The sequence below is a fragment of the Eublepharis macularius genome, chromosome 2 (genome assembly GCF_028583425.1).
Source record: "Eublepharis macularius isolate TG4126 chromosome 2, MPM_Emac_v1.0, whole genome shotgun sequence".
Classification (NCBI taxonomy): Eukaryota; Metazoa; Chordata; class Lepidosauria; order Squamata; family Eublepharidae; genus Eublepharis; species Eublepharis macularius.
In genome coordinates, this window is record NC_072791.1 from 176,611,910 (window position 1) to 176,632,888 (window position 20,979).

General features: G+C 39.0%; 1 protein-coding gene across 1 annotated transcript in view; it reads right to left on the reverse strand.

Annotated features, from left to right (window-relative positions):
- Positions 1–7,326: 7,326 nt before the first annotated feature.
- NXPH2 (neurexophilin 2) overlaps positions 7,327–20,979 on the reverse strand; it is a 50,310-nt gene continuing 36,657 nt past the window's right edge. Inside the window, exon 2 of the mRNA XM_054971767.1 lies at positions 7,327–11,472. Within this exon, the coding sequence (XP_054827742.1) occupies positions 10,729–11,472 (744 nt within the window). The 3' untranslated portion in view covers positions 7,327–10,728. The remainder of the gene's footprint in view (positions 11,473–20,979) is intronic.

Consider the following 20,979-nt stretch of genomic DNA (forward strand, 5'->3'; position numbering starts at 1 on the left):
TAACAATCCACAATAATAAATGATTGCACAGAGGACCCAGTTTGTGTGTGTGTGTGTGTATGTGTGAATAATAATGCAACTTGGTTTTTATACAACTAATCAGTGTTCACAAACTATCTACACAGAGTACGTAGTACACATCAGCCATTATTAGTGTGGTGGAGGGGAAAGAGCTTGTGCTCATTCTACCATATGAAGGCTGTCCATTGCTAATTCTGGCAAGTACACACGAACACATACCCTTTCCACATTTCTATGGATCAGTTCTTCCTCAGTTGTCATTAACAAAACCTTGAAGACCGTTGTCACTCAATTCTTACAATAGAATTGATATACTTAAGATTGAATCCAGTGTACAATAAGCAGGTCTCTGAATGGAACTTTCCCATCCTGAATGGAACTTTCCCCCCTTTCAATACAGCCCATCATGTTCCTTAAACGCTGCCCTTGAGTTCAGGGAAGCCCTATGAACAGCACTGAGAGTGATGAGTGGGGTGAGAGTCTGCAGTTAGAGGGGTGAATCAGTAAAAACCGAACCCTCTGCCTGGGAAACTGCCTTTCTGCCAGCAGAAAATGAACTGGGGTCCACCCTTCAGAACTTAGTAAACAGGCTTATTAACTTTTTTACATATCCCCCTAATGATTACACTCATGTGCTTTTCAATGATTAAAAGTTACAAATCTTGAAAGTGTATTGTGCTCATTATTAATATGAAAATAAGCATTATGGCCCTAAGTTCTTCTCCAGGCAAGATCCTGAAAATAACGTCTCTCCTCCCATCCCACTGAACAACTGGCTGCAGCTCCAGCAGTAACACTGAGGAAGATACACACACACCCCATACACACACACACACCGTATCCTGGGCCTCTGGTAATGGCTACAGCAGAAAGGAAAAGATGGTAGTGAGAGGTGTTTGTCTCCTCACCTCTCCTCCTGGTGCGCTGAATGCTATCTTGGTAGACACTAAGGTAGTTCTATCCCTCAGGTTGCCAGAATAGAATAACATTGCCAGTCACCCAGTCCAATATATAGGAAATTGGAGAGGAGTCAAAGACCATCTTACCCTTCTTCCTCTCTGCCTTGACCATCACAGCCTGGGGATATTAAGAGAGAGATTTTCTTCGGAGCAACAACAGCAAATGTTACCAGAGATTTGGGGCTGATGGGGAAGGAGTTTTGGCACAAATGAGAAAGGCTCAATAAATTACAAGCAGTTTTTTTGGAAAATAGTTTTTTTTTTCCTTTTTAGAGTTCTCCAGTGTTGCTTGTAGTTGGACATATTCTGTCTGACTAAAATCTGAGGAAGTTTGCTTATCACGTCTTCCACTTCCTGTTATTTTTTTTTTATAAAGTTGGAGGAACTACAAGTAACCCCACCATCTCTCACATATGAAATATTTTCTCATGTCAACTTGGAACCAATTACAACATATCACCTTTCAGGTCTGGCTTATGTGGAACTGTTAAGATAAGGTAACCAAAGCTTAATTGCCTATACTTTTGATGAAAGTGTGAATGCTGTCTTGCTGCTAGGAATGGCTCTCGGGGATATTAGAGAAATATAAATTGGATTTTACATTTGAGGTGACCAAAGTTAAAGCAGCTGAGGGCAAATGAATGGGCGAGGACTGAGAACAGCTGAAATTCTTGTGCTGCTAACCCAGTACAATCTGGGAACCTGGTAAATTGTTCACTTTACAATAAAAGTATAGACATGAAAGGCAATCATAAGTAAGCTTCAAAGACATTAAAGCACTGGAAGAACTGGTTCATAAAATTGCTTTGCTAGATCAGACCACAAAAGATGTTTCCAGCATGGACAAGTCAATATGCTTCTGGAAGATTAGTGATAAAAATCGTTCTATTATTAGAATGCACCTAGATGCAGAGAACTTTTTCTGTCAGTACTGGCTGACCATATATCCAAGCTCCATAAAAGGAATTCATGGGTAATAGGAATGTTAATTGGTAGTCTGAAATTTTGATTGTTTCCTGATCTCTAAAGCATCTAAAAGCTGGTGATCAATAGAATATAGTGTTTTATTTTTAACCTTTGGAAAGATCTTAATGCAGTTACTATGAGAGACAGAACACTAGACTGGATGGACATAGTTATGGACCCATCAGTTTTGCATCTAGTTCATTAAAGTGCTTTGCCCATAATACTGAGCCCCACAACGGCCTGATGTGATGGACTCAGCTTCAAATGCTGGGATTGGTGGACAGTGAAGAGAGGAGGATGATTGACAGGTTCCTCTCCCCACCCGCTTTGTGGCTAGCTTGAAATGGATGTTGGTGATGGAATGTTGACAGTTGGAGTAAACTGATGAGTGAAGGGAGCTCGAGTCTGGCTTCTGACCAGAGAGGGTCAGCCAGAGAGTCCTCTGTGAGAGGAAGGAAGGGGAAGGTGTACCCTTTAAGGAAAAATCATTACATTCATGAAGCACTTGTAGTCCTTGGACTAAAGTGGGAAAGACAGCACTAACTTCTGCATAGACACAAGAGATCTGGGAATTGTAGTGTGCCAAGGAAGTGGGTAGAAAGGAGTCTCCCCTTTGGCACAGGAACAGGGTTATAGCTGGGGCATAACTATAATGCCTGCCCAGTATCTAAAAAGGGTTTGACTCAGTGGAGTACCCTAAAGTCTGGAGAAGAGGGGAAGTCGTGCTGTGTGTATGTGTGAAAATAGGAGCACCTAATTTGAAGGAGTGCCAACCTCAGAAAGAGCTTATTGTAACAACTTTTAAGTCTGCTAACACCAACATCTCTCATGTTGCTCTCAAGCCAGCAGTTTAAGAACCATACCAAGTATTTTGTGCCTCACGCCAGTGAAGTGTGCAGTTTATAAACCTGTAAGTTACTTCAGTTTTAAACACCTGCCTACATGTATACTTATTCAACCTTCTTGTAAATAAATGTTCTGTTTCATTTTGAATCTCCAAATGCCTTGTGTGCCAGTTTCGGTTTAAGGGAAGGTCAGGCCAAGCCTGAGTTAGACGAAGGTTTGTGACACCTGGTTCTAGCATTCCTGTGGGAATCACTTTCTTTTACAAACCCCATCAAATATACATCCAGTATGGTCTACGTGAGGATGCACTGGGGAAATCATGCATAATTTTCTGTAGATCATCTTCCATAGTGCCACTGCGTGCAATAACGTTGAAATATGAACATGGAAAACCATTGTCTGCTTAAGTCTAGGTGTTATTAGGAATCTGTCAAGGAGTCAAATGACCCAAGGGCTCCCTGACTCTGTGGAGATCCAATGATTCACGCTCAACATCCATTCACTAAATCAGCAAAATACCTGCTGGTCATCTAGTTGGCAGCAACTGGCTCTTCAATAGCCCACTACCTTATGATCAGCTGGGAAGTAGGCTTGAGCCAGGGTTGGGAACATGAGGGAATGAGTCACAGCTGAGATGTGGGGGCAGTGACAGCTTTCTGTAGGAATTGCTCAGATCCTATGGGAGTTCCAGAGTTGGGGAACCTCCTAAGAGGTTGGTGTCAGAATGGATCAGGCCCTTCGTAAGACAAAGGGGGACTTGGCCAAGGAAGTCATGCCAGCTCTTGCTCCTCAGATTAAAAGGAGCAGGCTCAAGATAGAGGTGGAGAAAAAGGGTGAGGGAAACCCTCCTCTCTGTCTGATGCCTGGGAGTGGGGGTAGTATGCAGCACTCCCAACTGGCCAGGATCTGCCAGACTCTGGTACAGCCTCTGCAGGATCAAAGGGGAGACCATTAGTCCAATAAGCATTCCTCTAGTTATGTATGCTTCTTATGGTGAACTATTCTAGGAATTGTGGGATTCCAAATATAAGTGCCAGTGTTGTGTAGTGGCTACAGCATCCGACTAGGACCTGGAGGACTCAGATTCAAATCCCCACTTAACCATGAAGTTCACTGGTTCAGTTTCTCTCAGGGTCAAGATGTGACAGGTTTTCTGGGTTTTGAACCCATATCTGCTGAGACCATTTTAATTGAATTAGTTTTTTAAAAAATTGTAGCTTGGTCCTCAACCTAACTATCTCACAGGGAAGTGCAAGGATAAAATAAAGAGAACTGTGGCTATTTGGCTATTGCTCTGAGTTCTACAGAGAAAGTGTGGGTTAAATATAATTTTAATAGAGCTACATAATAGTAATAGAACTGTCTAGAGAGAACTGTATCAACATTTAATTTGGAAGTTGCAGCTGTGCAGACATGAATAGAATTACACCCTTCTAAGCACACTGAAGTGTAACTCTGTTTAGGATTGCACTGTAAAACATACACATTAAAGATTCAAAGCACCAATTTGGAAAATGACCTGAGTTTCATGGCATCAACTTGGAGGATTTTGTCTTAAATTATATGCATTGTATTACTCTATTAATACCCTGACCTGGATAGCCCAGGTGAGCCTGATCTTGTCAGATCTCAGAAGCTAAGCAGGGTCAGCCTTGGTTAGTAATTGGATAGCAGACCTCCAACGACCAGGGCTGCACGAACAGGCAATGGCAAATCACCTCTGTCTCTTACCATGAAAACCCTGCCAGGGGTCGCCAGTCAGCTGTGACTTGAAAGCATGCTCCACCATCAGTGTATTATAATTTAAAATGACTAAACTGAGGCCATCATACTTTGGTCACATCATGAGAAGACAAGGCTCACTGGAAAAGACAATAATGCTATGAAAAGTCGAAGACAATAGGAAAAGAGGAAGACCCGACGTAAGAGGGATTGTTGAAGTAAGAAGGATTGACTTAATAAAGGATGCCACAGCCTTCAGTCTATAAGACCTGAGCAAGGCTGTCAATGACAGAATGGTTTGGAGACTATTAATTCATAGATAGGATTGTCATAAGCTGGAAGCAACTTGACAGCACATAACACACAAATTCTATTATATGATAACTAAAATATTTGGTTGCTTAAACAAAAGAATAAATCACCAAAGTGAGTGAGTGAGCGAACGAACGAACGAACGAACGAACGAACGAACGAACAAACAAACAAACAAACAAACAAACAAACAAACAAACAATTGTCCTAAAATGAAGCATGTGCTGAACTCAGGCTTCCTAAGGAGTTTGTAGCAGGTGTCCCTCTACTATTAGTAACAAACAAACAAACAAACAAACAAACAAACAAACAAACAAACAAACAAACAAACAAACAAACAAACAAACAAACAAACAAACAGGCTTCACAAGCTACCAAATTTTGCAGGCAACTCATATGCGGATTGCTGCTTTTACACATTGGTTGGAAAAGCCATTCCTGCTGGGCAAGCAAGATTGAGGTATGTGGGGATGGCATTCACAAGCCCCATGACTGCACCGCTCACTGCTGGCGCCACTGTTCACCAGCTTCCTTCTTGCTTGTCTCGTCAACGGCACAGAAGCTCTGACCTAATAACAATCATGCCACCCCCCCCCCCCCAACAGCTAAGCCGTCACTCTCAGCTGAGGCTTCGCAGAGCCTTTTTTAAAGCCATGTGTGACGGACTCAGCCTCAAATGCTGGGATTGCTGAACAGTAAAGAGTGAAGAGTTGGAGTCTGGCTTCTGACCAGAGAGGGTAAGCTAGAGTCTCCTCTGTGTGAGGAAGGAAGGTTTATTTACAAGGAGGTAAAATAAGACATGTAGGCAGGTGTTTAAATTGAAATAGAGGTTTTGGTACAGAATAATTCACTGGTGTGAGGCACAAAATACTTGGTATGATTCTTAAGTTGCTGGCGTGCATTAGAGTTGTTGGTGTTATGTTAAAGCGGGTTTTTCCAGAGGTTGGCACTCCTTCACAAATGCTCCACTTTTAACATACAGACAGCACGACTTCCCCTACTTCTGCAGACTTGGGGTACTCCACTGAGTCAAAACCATTTTTAGAACTGGGCAGGCGTTATAGTTATGCCCAAGCTATAACTCTTCCTTTTGCCGAAAGGGAGACTCCTTTCTACCCACTTCCTTGGCCCACTATAATTCCCAGATCTCTTGTGTCTACACAGAAGTTAGTGCTGTCTTTCCTACTTTAGTCCAAGGACTAAAAGTGTTTCATGAATGTACTGATTTCTCTTCAAGGGTACACCTTCCCTTTCTGTTTCATTTTGAATATCCACAAGCCTTGAGTGCCAGTTTCTGTTTAAGGGAAGTGCAAACCCCTGATCTTTCCCCTACTTAGACTTGGCTGAGTAATCATACTACTTATATGTTACATAAGACTTAGACTTGACTGAGTAATCATACTACTTATATGTTACATAAGGGTGGAACAAGAAAGAAAGTTGAATCTAAATCTCAACCATGCTACTAAAGGCTTCCCAGCCCTGTATACAGCTTCATAGGCTTAGAGAGAATAGGGGTATTCAGGATAGGGGAAGGTCAGCCCAAGCCTAAGTTAGACAAGGGTTTGTAACACCATATTAAAGGGGTGAAAGAAGGTAGACTAGAGAGCTGAGCATCGCCATTTTGAAGGTGGTGCTAAACTCCATTCCCCTCCCCTGACATTGGCTGTAGGCAGTGCTGCCAGCAGCTGGTATACTGATTCCCCTTTTAAGTTACAGAAAGTCAGATTCCCTTTTCTTAAAATGAAAAAACCCTAGGAGCCACAGAAGCTATAATTGAAAAGAGCATGGCATCATGTGGAAACTCCCACATAAAGTAGAAGTATGCTGGGCACCAGTTGGGAAAAAATTCCTGCAAGGAAACAGCCTATTTTACATTCATTGAGAAACTAGTGTGAAAAACCAATGCATCTCCTGCAGAGGTGTGTCAGTCCACATTCTGGATCTACATTTATTGAGAAATTGCATATAGGGCTGCCACATCATGTAGTGACGAGTTTCACACAATTCTGTACTAAAGTGTATTCTATTTAGGTATATGGTAACACGGAGAGAATGTTGCTGTCCTTTTCTTTCTATAGGTATTTGACTTTCTGTCCAATTCAAGAATTATGGTGCTCCTCCGCTTCCATTTCTAACACAGCCTTCCCTACCACCACTGGAAAGTCAATTGTTTTGGGAGCTGATCCAATCCAGGGGAAAAACCCACTAGTGAGTGGATGAGCTCACTGGTTAAAACTGGGAAAAATTAAGAGAACCAAAACTGCAATGAATTGACAGCATCATTCTATATTCACGTGAACCCATCATAACATACAGTACTTCAGATAAAGTTATTCAAATTACTACACTTGGAAAAAATATTTGCAAAATAAAATTTGACCTAAACAAATGACAGATTTAACAAACTCTCTTTATTTACATAGAAATATGTGTACACGTGTATTCTGTACTTGTACACATTTCTAAGTATATATACATTAATAATGTCCACATACTCTACAATAAATAACTTTTAGTTTTGTTTTAATTTGCTTATCGTGTTGGGTAAAAATACATGTCCAAAAATAATAACTTACGACTAAATTACAAAAGCACCCAATATTGAACTCATAGGTTTTAGCAATAAATCCTAGCTTATATACAGCTAAATCTAGGATGCACGACACAAATGTGTACTAGAATTTTTGTGGCTATCACCTCAAAATAAAGGAAAAACTGACAGTAATTCAGAGAAACGGTAACAGAATTCTAATTAAATTAAAAAACACATTTCTAAACTGTTAACTTCCAATACATTTTTTTCTTTAATAATAATAAAAGAATTTTCGGTTTGAGATTTGACTGCAGGGGAAGGGAAAAGTATACAATGACCAGTATGTTTTTGAGCTAGGGTTTGACTAAACATAGAGAAGATTCGGATGGATATACACACAGAGAAACACACATATACATATACGTGTGTGTGTGTGTATGCTAGGTGGTTCAAGATCACAGCCCAAATTTCAGTCAGATCTGGAACTCCTCCCCTGAGACCATGAAAAGCAGGATTCTTTTCTGTCCAGCAGTCCCCACCTTAAATAGTGAACTGTGAGAAAGCCTGATGGTGCAAAGGGAGAAATACCTACCACTGCCACCTATGCTGGATAATAGGGGTTGTCACTTCTCTCTGCATATCATGCTTGGGATTTTAAGCTATGCTATGGCAAAAAGCCTATCTTTAATGATTTGGTATCTCTCTTGTCAAGTCACTGTAATGAAAAACATTGTTTTTTCCTCCTTTCTTTGAGTCTTCAGGCTTGGGGATTTTTTCCCTCTATGCTTTAAAAGAACAGAAACAATGATCTAGTACAGCTAATGCAATTTTTGTTCACTGATACTTATACATGTAGGAGTCTTTAATCTTGTCCATTAAAATATTGGTGGTAAAATGCCACTAAGCATATTATTACTAGACTAGCCTTGTCTGTATATACACCTTGTAAACGTGACCTGTAAATATGAGGGTAATGAGGATAGAGAAGGAGGACTTATGCATGCATCCTTCTGAATTTCAGCATAGATAGTTGGTGTATGACACAGACCCAGGGAGAAATCATCCATTACCACTTGCTGCCACAGTGGACAAGTACAACCCGTTGCTAACCCTTCCTGCAATAAATGATTCAATATATGATTCTTGGGGTATGTAGTTTCAAAATATTATTTATATATGGTGCTTTACTTTACCTTTCTCCACAAGAAGGTTCAAGGTAGCTGATTATAATAGTAGAACTAATACAAGTTGTCACAGTTCCTATGCTTGTAAGCTTTTCTTTGGAGAGTTTTCTTTCATTGTCTTGTTTAATCTTTGAGGCTTTTATGAATGCTAAAATGTCCAGATATCATTTTGTTTGCTCCATTCATAGAATAATATGCATTTTTGGAGGTGCCAACAGAAAAAGAGGGCAACTACTTTCTCTGAAGTGAGGAATTTTTCCATGAATCAAGAAACATTGACAACATTTATCCAAGTCAGGCATAGCCTGCGCCCCCCACCCCCTCTCAATTAAACAAAAGTATCAGGAACAAATATACACAAGGCTTGACATCTGGCTAGCTAAAGTGAAGACTGCAGAAGCCTGACTGGGTTGTTAAATCGTATCTCTGATGGAAGAGCATTTCCACAACTGGCATGTGTTATGCTGCTATAAATGAGAGCCCTTCAATTTTTTTTGCAATACAATTTCTATTGCATAGAAGGACCAGCCCTTCCAAGCAATCTTTGCTTGGCTTCTTACTAAAATCAGCTTCATAATTTATTGCAGTTAATGGAAATGGGTTCCTGAAGAGACCTTGCAACTTGGAGATTAGTCTACTTTATTTATTTGTACTATGATAAAACCTCTAGAGGACCCTATTGGGATTTGTGCCGCACTGTGCTAGCAATAGACTTTATGGATTACTCTGTTTAACCACTGTATCTGTTTCTCCAATTTTGTACTAAATGGATTTATCAATTGTTTTTTCTCTTTGTTTAGGTCTTATGTACTTTTTTGACCTGCACTTCTATACTCTGTATTTCAGTAATGAAACTCCATCCCCTACAAGTATAGTAACAAACCCTTTAATACTCTTACCTGTTGGTGATTGGTTACAACTGCTAATCATCTAGCAACAATAATAATGTACTCAAAGGGCTACTGTAATAAGGACTGAAACACATGGAACCAGGAGCTCATGGAGGCGATTCCCCTTTCTCAACAACTAGCTGTCTCTGTCACCACAAGAGGAAGTTGAATATGATTTAACCTACTTATTTGCTGTAGTTCCCACCACACCACAGTACACTTCCAAGGTCATCTTATGCGGAATTACACCCTTATTAAGTCCACTGAAGTCAATAGGCCCTGAAGGGTGTAACTCTGCTTAGGGTGGAGTGACTTGTTTACAAGAGTGTCTCAATTTGGTAGAAAATATCTGGAGCTTGTGAAGGAAAAGTGTAGAAGATTCATCTCCACATGTTCCTTTTGCTCGTGCTTCAGTAGAATTCAATCATACTCTAATGATGTGCATACTGCCCCTCCCCCTCATGACACAGTAAGCAAATTTCATTGAAATTCTTTTACCTTTCCTGTTTCTACAGAAGTTTTACCTGAATTTAAGTTCTAGAAATGTATTACTTACTCCTTTCAATTTTTTTTTAAATCTCATAAAAATGTTTTAAATTCCATCAAAATTCCTAAAGATGTTCCTTTTTGGCAATATGAACTGAACTGTTTCATTGACACATTTGCGTGTAGAGCTGTTGTAACATCTCTAGAATGCTGATGGTTTGTATTGCAACCTATCCTAAACAATCATCTACCAGTACAACATGTGTTAGGATAGGAAATTAAAGTATGTTGCTTACATGGCTTAATTATCTCCTCATCCACATATTGCTAGTGTCTGATTTTTCCCTAAATTAATGGCAATTGCCAGAGCCAGAAATTAAATGCATTTATAAAAAGAAAACATGTTGGTCTCTGAATGCTACGTTTATGAGAACAGTAGAAATTTCGGGCTAGTTCACACATGCATGTACATCATTTACTCATCACTTGTTAACTCACAGTAGAATGTGTGAACTGACTCTATTGAAAGAGTCTGAGTAGTTATGAAAGTTCTGTCTATAATGTTCGATCTGTGATGGCTCAATGACACATATGCATTGCGCCTGAAATTGGAGGCAATCAAGCAAAGAACATGCATGGGTGAGCCAGCCCACTGATACAGGGTTGTTGTTTTTTTAGGGGAAATAATTTTGTTTTTGTTTAAAACCTGATTGGGAAGCACTGTTCCCCGATAAGTCATTTAAAGTGGAATTTCAGACAGATTATCAACACTCTGCTTTAAAAGTCATTGCAAAGAGTAGTGTCTATCATCCAGAGGACAAATATGGCATTTCACTGTGGTAGTTGTAATCAGGACAGACCTTTTGCACCAGTTTATAATCAACACTGTAAAAAGCAATGTAAATACAAATCACTTTAAATGGTTTAGAGCACAACCAGGATACATGGCTTTGTGTCTGCTCTTGGTAGCAGATCTTCGAAGGGTCAAAGTTGCACAATGCAGTTTTCTTAGCCCTGTCTGTTTTCTCATATTCAATTCGACAGTTGAAAGATTTGGACTCCTTGGTCTCTAGTGTTGACTGTGGTGAAGATTCAAACTCTACCACTTTGGAAGGTGGCACCAGGCTCACAGAAACATTTCCAAGGCCCGTGGAATTATGCCGGAAATAAACACTGAAGGTCCCATTTCCATGGTCAACAATTTTCCCTGTTATGAGAAGATTCAGCTTCACAGTTTTTATGTTGGAATGGAAGTCTCCCCAGCCAAACATTTTCTTGAATTTTCCAGTTTTTACAATAGGTCTGCGTTTAGTTCGTGCAAGAGATTCCTGAACCTCAGTGATGTTGGATAGCCAATCCCAAAAGTTGTCTATGCTGTCTGAATATGACATCTGCCCATGTTTGAGTGCTGGAGATGGCTTAACAAACAGGCGTAAAGGGTTGATGATCCGTGAGTGGACGACATTATCAACCAGTGTGTCTGCAGCATCTTTGTCTTCCCAGTCCAGTATGTCTGCAGCATGTATGGTTTGCTTAGCATCACAAAATATCTGTCATGAGAGAGAAAGAATAAGATATAAATACTAAACACTGAAAGTCTAGATACAATTAACTGAGATCCGTTCTGCTGGATTCAAGTTAAGTGACAAATAGCTAATGAGTAAATGTTAACACTTGCAAATGATTAATTGAATATAAAAAAACCAAAATGTCATTGCTAAACACAGCAGTTTTATGGGCAAAACACATTCACCCATATTCTCACTGCATCAATGAGGGCTCATTCCGAAGAATCAGTTTAAAGGGGGGCTCATCATTGTATGCTACAGAATGTGAAGGAAACTGGACTTGGCCAGAATATTCATTCCATATATTGTTTATGAGACACAAGATGTTCAATCCTGTGTATGCACTCAATTTTTAAACAAGAAAAATGCTACTTATGATCCCAGATGAATCCCAACATGAAGTTGCTAATCGAGAAATATGGATTATCAGCTCTGCTGATGTGAACATCATTGAATATGGGAGTTGTAGTCACAGGCCATAATCTCAAGGTAAACCTGTTTCTCTCTTGAGAGGAAGAAATACACTGTGAATGCATTTTACAAGGGCGGATGGCATGCAATATGCCACAGGGATTATTGCAATTTTGCATTGCTAGAGCTTTACCCTGTAACATTTGTACACAAAAATAACTTAAAGTGCCCCAAACAAGTTCACAGTGTTGCCATCATTGCGGAGTAAGTAGAAAGAACGTCTATACACTAAATCAGAAGACTTCAACCCTCTTGTCTACCTTTTTTTTAAAAAAAAGAGGTGAAGAATCACAGTAATTACCAAGCAAGGAGCTCCAGTAGCATTTCAGGGCAGGTTGCAGGGTGGGCCAGTTTAACCAGATTTTTCACACATTAAGTCCAAGATGTGCCACCAAGTGATATCATGAGCTAGTATAGATGGGGCGTTAGCTAAGTTGGCATAGTGCCATTACTATAATTTGGAAGCAAAATGCCCTTGCACCTCATCTTGCAAGTGGTAGGGCAAAATGTTATAAGATGGTGACTAGAAAAGCAATTTAAAAAAGGATTAACAGTGCAATCCTATGGAGAGTTACTCCAGTCTAAGGCCATTGACTTCAATGGGCTTAGACTGGTGTAACTCTCCATAGGATTGCACTGTAAATGTATCCTATCTAACCTGGAAAGATGATACTATTTTTCTTTTAATGCTTTTCACTGGACAGCAATTGTTACCTTAATAGTTTTCTAAACATTTATAATTTAGTGCTGAGTGAGACCTTTGCATTTAAATGGGTTTTATTTGGGTAATAGGTTTGTTTTGCTGGACTTGCTATTCTCTGCTTTATGCTGTAAATTCTATGAAGTAATTCTTCAGACAGTAAGCATGCTGTATCGAAACATTATCGAAGTCTGGTTGCTATTTTTGGAAAAGTAATGTGTTTCTCCTTGATTAACTGCTGTTCTAAATATTCTCAGCTACCCAAACCCTAGTTTACAGAGCATTTAAAAAAATAAATGAGCCTAAATAAACTGAAATAAACTGAAGCAAAAGCAAACTGTACACATGCAAAGCTTCCTTGTTTTGCTGTTGTATCAAGATTTGGGTTTTGTTACAGATCATCAATTCTCCCTACTGCTTAATAGCTGTTGGTAGGAAAGGAGCAAGCTGAATATATTCCTGCCTGGATTCTTCCTTTTTATCTTGAAAAATACAATGCAAAAGAGCCAGAGTAACTTTTCTTTATAACTGAAAAGGTAGACTTTACTTGCAACGTAGCTAAACCAACCACCCACATAGGCGTGGATGATCTTTTAAATATTTATTTTATTTCAAAATGGAATTCAAAGTAATTTCTATAGAATTCTTGGGAGGTCACTCCTTCAGGCAGAATCCAGATACAGACTGGTTCATCTATAGCACAGTTATTGCATCATGGGTCCTTCAACCATCCATGCCCTGAGACCCAGTGCTTTGGAAGGTTAAAGCTCAGCCGTATAACATACACTTTGCTTGCCCCTGGGTCTCTGGTTCAATTTAGAAAATAGTGAGGTACCAGCAGTAGCAAAAGGGAAAACTGGATGAGTTCTTGGACAGTTGCTGCTACTTCGCATGAACAGTGCTGGGTTACCTGGACCAATGTTCTGAATGAGGACTAAGGCAGTTTCACATATGCATCTATCTGCTCTATCTAGTTTATGGACTAAACTGATCAAGGTGTTTTATGGCAAGGATGCGTTAAGGAAATAACTGCCAAATGGTTCTGCTTAGTTGCAGGAATAGCAATTCCTGCTTGCCCTAAAAAACAAACAAACTTAGTAATGCCAACAAAAAATGTGGTGTGGTTCTGACCACAACAATTTGTCACAGCTATGCTTCTGATCTAGACTACTAGGTAACGGAAGCAGATGACTGCTTGGTAGTTTTGTTTAGAATCTTGAAGTAGCCAATATATATTTATCATGGCGGTCTGATGTATCAAAGCAACCATTTCACAAAATCATTTACATAAAACATTCTACCCAGCCCATGAACTGGATTTCCCTGACCCCATTATATTACAATAACAATACAAAGTCACAGAAGTGCTAGAACAAAGGGGGGAAAGCCAAATTAGTTGGGATGGGGAGAGAAATTACTGTGTTATCTGATTGGAAATCCAATGATTCTACTACATTTATCAAATTTTAAATCTTATATCTTGATAAACCTGATAAATTCAATTGCAGTTCATGCGAACATTAGTGTGACACAATACCATATAAGCGTTTTCAGTATCTCATCCTCAAGACCAGCAAGAATAATAAAATCTCAGACAATTGTCAATTACATGTTTAAAAGCTCCATAACCCTATAATGCTATATTCTATGACAGTCCTTGTTGGTGAGAAAATTATGGCAACTTCTAATAACTCATCATAATAAGCAAAGCTTGAACTTTACTGATAATTAAATGTGTTTTTTCCCAAAGGCAATGGCTGCTATTGGTTTTATAGCAGCAGATGTGACTGCCATCAGGAATGCTGCAAGGAGTTTAGGAATTAAGTAACATCTCCCTTTAATTGCACTACATTGAACATCCTTATTAGATTCTATCTTTACATATTTTTCTAGAATTTGTTTTAGAATTATTCCTGCTTGTACTACCTATTCCATAGTGTCATTGTGCTCTAAATACTCCTATAATCTCCAGCTGCCATCAATTTTTGCTCCAGTAAATTTGCATTGGAGGAAGGGGAAACTGGGTTGGAGGTTGCTGCTCAGGACACTGTTGGTTGATCCAAAACTACTCTTTGTATTGGTGCTGTTATGCTGCATTGCATTTTTCCTCGGTATAGCAGCACTGATAGCTATCTTTGTTAAGATGCAAGGGGTCACTCTAGTCCAGGAGTAACAACAACATTTGATTTATATATCGTCCTTCAGGAAAACTTAACACCCACTCAGAGCGGTTTACAAAGTATGTTATTATCCCCACAACAATCACTCAGTGAGGTGAGTGGAGCTGACAGAGCTCTGGAAGAGCTGTGACTGACCCAAAGTCACCCAGCCAGCTTCAGAGAAGTGGGGAATCAAAGCTGGTTCTCCAGAATAGAGTCCTGCTGCTCTTAACCACTGGCTTTCAGTGTAGACTTTCTTTTGCTGTACAATAGCACAGTCCATAGATTAGTCCAGCATTGTGTTATAGTTGAACTACACAGCAATCCTAGCAGACAGGAGAAAAAAAATCAACTTGTGGTAGACTGCCATAAATGACTGGTATGTGCATTTGGCTTGGTGAAACACTAGGTGTATAGAACTAGCAGATGTTTGCTGTGTCTTCCCGCTTCGCTGCCCAGACTGCCTATGGCTTGAAAAAATCAGATCCTAGTGAATGCAGTTGGACTGCTGGTCAACTGAATGCTTGTTGGAAATAAGAGACAAGAGATAGGGTGGGACCCCGTGAACCCAACAACTGACCTGGTAGTTCCATGGTGGGAGCTGTGTAAGAGCTGGGATTATGGAGGCTACAGAAGAAGGTGATATATCTCTAGGGGAAAACTTGAATTTGCAATGGCTTTAGGTGTGATTTGGGAGAGGGGATGTGGTGTATGTGTATGTGGGGAGCACCAAGAATTGAAGTGCTAAGCAGCAAGGTGGGAGCAGCACTTTGCTAATGGTTCATATACCAAGGGGATAATAATAATTTACAATCATTGCAGATGGGCACAGAGCCCTCTTGCTTGACTAATATAGCTCAACACAATGTTTAGAGGTAGTAGGTTTTTGCGTGTACATCCCATGCTGGGCCATATTTAGTATGAACTCCACCATTTTTTCAGCAGTTCTCCTCCAATTTGTAGGTATGCCTATATTTTTCTTTCCCAAGAGTTGTAATTTTATAGTTAGCATGATATTTATCATTTTCAAATATCATTTGGGTAAACATCCATCATTTTAATGAGGTAGTTCGACAAAGATACCATTTTCAAAAAAGGCTGTTTGTGTCTGAACAATACTTTGTTTTCCTGCAATGTCATATCCCAGAGTTGAGAAGGAAGAGTTCCTTACAAACCATGTGTGTTGAGGAGGGGAGTAGTCCATACTGCATCTGGAATGTGCAAATTCCTTCCCACCTGGCAATTTGTAAAGCACCCTTGGTTATTACAGTTTTACTGCACTAATGAAAACTGGCCAGAAATCCCTGTTCAATAGCTTATATATAATTGGATTGCTTTAACAATTCTGTCCTGTCTCCTGTAGTTAACTAAAATGACAAGCTGCTTCAGCAGAAAAAAAGAAAGCCCTCTCATGATCGAATCTTGCAGCCCATTAAATTTTCTGCTTCTGGATGAATCTTATACAGAACTAGCCTGCTTGTAGAGGTACAACCACAGCAACATCTCTGCTGACAAAACTGAAAGCAGATCCTTCTGAGCAAAACACGGCTATTAATGATTGGTGGTATGACTTCTTCAACAGCCATCTCTCTTCTGGATCTTTAGGGAATTGTCAGAGCAGCATAATAAGAAAATGACAGAGAGTGGATGAGAAATGACAGAAGCGAACTATATATCAGTATACTAATTGTAGGTATTAATATTTCCTGCTGTAATATATCATTGTCTAAAAACCTGGTAGTGCTGATAAATACTTACAGACGCTTAGAAAGAAATTGAGGAAAAAGAAAGATAATTGCAAACTTTGTTCTGAATTCTCAACCATTTTATATAACTTGCTTTTTGTTTGTTCAAGATACCACTCAAAATGTTCCATATTGACAGAATAACTTGGGAAGCTAATCAAACGATTTCTGTAAGCATAGCAAAAAGATGTTTTGTCACTGTACATAAAAGATCTAAAGGAAAGTGCTAAGCAGATAGATAATGCTTCCAGAATCCAAATTGGAGAAATAAACATTTTTGAAGATGAAATGTATACAAATCACTTGAAATAAATAACAAGCCTCCCAAATACCACTAACACCATGTGGTCAGTTTACCCAAGGCTCCAAAAGTCTGTGTGTGGTTAAGAGTAGGCCTAGTTTTGCCACTGGTATAGAACTCACTGCATGTATATTTAGAACTAAATTAATATTTCTAGTATTAAGATTGGTCAGCATGTATAGAAATTTTCCTATATGCCAATGATATGATGTTGCAATAACAAATGTTTCCACATCTATTAAAGAGGTGATGACGGATACTGACTCTTATGGGGAAAAGGATACAAAATAGTTTTAGTTTTTCCAAGAACTGAGTTAAATGTCTTGGAATAAAACTTCATATTTTTTTTAAAAAAAATATGCCAATAACTACATTCCATTACAGAAAAAGATTATAACAGATTTAAAATGATGGAACAAATTTTATTTATTTATTTATTTATTTATTTATTTATTTATTTATTTATTTATAGTCCGCCTTTCTCACTGAGACTCAAGGCGGATTACACAGTATGAGATTAGTACAATCAGTATCAAGTACATTTCAATGCAGTATTAAGGACATTTCTATAAACAATGCTATAGGGTAAATACATACAAATTTAAAAGACATAGTATTAGCAAGAATCCAATACAGAGTAGAAAAAAATACTGAAGCAGAACATAATCAATTCTAGGACTAACATTAGACAACATGGAGCAGTGGTGGTATATAGGAGTACATATTTAAAGCAGCAGATAATATGTAAGGCAATATAGTGATGAAGTCTATGGTCCCTAACTCATTAGCAAAGCATCCGAGACCCCATCCCTACAATACAGCCCTCCCATTTGAGTAAAAAAGCCTTTTTGAATAGTTCGGTTTTGCATTGTTTACAAAAAGCCAGGAGAGTGGGGGATCTTCTGACTTCCTCAGGCAGGTCATTCCACAGAATAGGGGCCACCACAGAGAAAGCCCGTGTACAGGCTGCTGCTGACTTCACCCATGTGCAGCCTGGCACCTGCAGGAGACCCTGTTCAGATGAGTGAAGCTTCTGTGGAGGAACATAGGGTGGGAGGCGGTCCCATAGATATGCCGGACCAAAACCGTGAAGAACTGGGTTTCCCCTGGACTTCTGGAATGAGACAGCAAAAGCATGAGAGGACAGTTTTATGAGCTCCCTCCCGTGACCTTCCTGGCTCCTTGGGAGCCGAGAGATTGGACCCCTAAGCCCTCCGCCTGGAGAGGGGAGGCAGGCTGAAACAAGGTGGAAGAGCTTAGGGGGACTGGCAAACCTCCAGAAGCCCAGATACCGGTTCTGAAGCGAGGACCAAAGAAGGAGCCAACTGTGAACCCGAGAGTCCAACAGGCCGAAAAAAACAACAGCAAATCAAGCAGATTCTTAACAAGACAGATAAAAAAAAACAATTCTAAGAGAGCTTAACTGACCCCACAGCCTTCCATCAAGTAAGTGGACAGATTTATGGTTTTACAGGGCAATTCAGCTTAACTACCTGCGGCTGCCCGAGTGAGCTGACAGGGGCAGAGATGGGGGAGGAATGACTCTCTCAGCAACTGCTGGAATGCTATAAATCTTTGAATATAATTAACCAAAACAAAGCTTTTTACCACTTTCTGAAATGGCTTCTTGGCAAGAAGAGGTATTTGTTTGTTTGCAAGAAATGTCTAAAATAATGACGGAGTTACTAATTAAAGCTGATGCGATATTTGGAGTGGAAAAGGATAAAGGGATTACAAGAAATCACAATCCAGAAAAAAATTCTGGAAGGACAGACTTAATTGAAAGGAAAATCGAGCCAAATGAAGGGAAAATCAGTCTGCAACACACTTTGCAAAATGAACAATCTTATCAGGACGTCCCCTTCAAGACACAAAACTTTAGTAAAGAAAAGGCGGGGCCACGAATCAGACCTGCACGGAGAGAAACAGGCGTCCCAACACAGAAAGGGAAGAAAAGAATGCAGCGGATCTTAAAACAGAAAAATAAGCAGAGGAGTAACTACATCCATACTGATCTCCTTCAGAAATAGCTGGAAGACAAGGGAATCTACCTTTGGTGGCCCAGATCGATTAGGGATTGGATGTACGACGTCTCACGAAGAAAGAAGAAGAAAAAAGCAGATCTGCATGGAAAGAATTAAGCATGCCAATACTGAAAGGGGAAAGAGGGATTAAAGACTGGATGTATCACTTTTCATGAAGAGAGAAGAAAAAACAACGATCAGAATCTTGGGGCATATCAGGACTTATTAATGCAGACTCAACCTCTTACTTAAATAGCTTTTCCCTTCTTTCCTTATTTTCTCTTTTTTATATAACACCATATAGTCTATGTTAATGGATCTTTGGAGTTTATTAAACGTACTTTAGTAAATAAGTCCAGATGGTCAAAATAAAATAGATGAAGGAGTTACTATCTTTAAAAAGTAAAATTGCGTTTTAACTATATAGTTATGTGACCACCCTAGTCTTATCAATATGAAAACCCAAGCAAATAGTTTTGGCTAGAACAAAATAAATGAAAGATATATATATATATATATATATATATATATATATAGATATATATATATATATATATATAGATATAGATATAGATATAGATATAGATATAGATATAGATATAGATATAGATATAGATATAGATAGATATAGATATAGATATATATTATATCTTTCATTTATTTTGTTCTATATATATATACTTTTTTAAAAAATGGAATATAAAATTGTTTTCAAACTAAATATCGATTTGGCCTCTATACCCTTACTATTATGAAAATACAAGCAGACAAGTTTGGAAGGCATGGCCAGAACAGATATAAGAAAGAGGAAATTAATATAAAAATTGCTCTTATCTTTATGTTGATGTATATTACTGTCCTGCTGATATTGTATGTTTTGCTACATCCACCTCCCACTCCTAGAATGATTATGGATCTAAGATCCCTGATTAAAAGGTAAAAGAGGTAAAATGTGATCTAGCTGTAATATGCACAAAAGAAAAAAATACTAGAAATATAAACTACAGAGTAAGTGGATTAAAAAATATAGAAATTAATAAAAGGGAATGACTAGAACTTCATGCACATATATTTTTATGCCATACAACAAAACATTCCGATAAATAAGCTTTGTACTTCTTATTGAGACAACAACACAATCATTGCTAAAACTATTAGGTGCCACAGTGAAATTTCTAGGTGCCATGGCGACCTGGAACGTGGGGTTTGTCAAGCCCTGCTATATACAATACACTTCTGGAGAAAAAAGTATTTGTGCAGAAAGCAGCACTTGCTGCTGCTCTTTGGTACTTAGAAATAAATAGTCCCTTTGTCATGAGCTGAAGGTCCAGCCAAGCTTGATGGCAGTCATCAGCTGTGGTGTAAATAACGGTTAAAGAAATCTGGGAGAGACCAGTATCTTGACTGGATAATGAAGACCCTAGTTGAGTCCCTTAGATGGCTGCCCAGTAACACTTGCTGTTTAAGATGTCCTCTTCAATAATATACACAGTATATATACTGTAGTAACTGTAGGAATAAAGCACTGTGGTCTCATTTGAATGTGCAGGGTGCTTGCAGAGTGAAGGGCTTCATACTTGGTATAGTTTGTTTGTCTGTAGCTCCTTAAGTAGCCCCTCCCTGCTGTGAGTGAAGATTCTGTCAGTTGTAAAATGTCTGTTGGTAAAACTCTCTCTCTCTCTCCTGTATAAGAGCTATGAATATGTGTTTCTCTCAGTTTGTTTATATATTATTGTAAATAGTTCTAAAATGAAACTCTTCTTTAACTAAACAAATTTATCTTAAAGTATATTTCTTCTCACTGGACTTCACTGTGTGCTCTGCCTCACACATTCACATGTGTGGAAAGGTGGTATATCCTTTGCCAGGTAAGTGATGGGATATGCCCCATATTGAGGGTCACAGAGATCTCTCTCCCCACTCCCAGTAACAGTGTGAATGCCTTCAGTCCTTGAAATGACTGTCTGCAGGAAAAAGATATATGATGTTCTGAATTCCTTAGAAGCAAGAGATTTAAAAAGTGCCAAGTAAATAAATAAATGTTGGATGGGGTCCCTCCACCTGCTCCTTCTTACATTGCCAGGAAGGG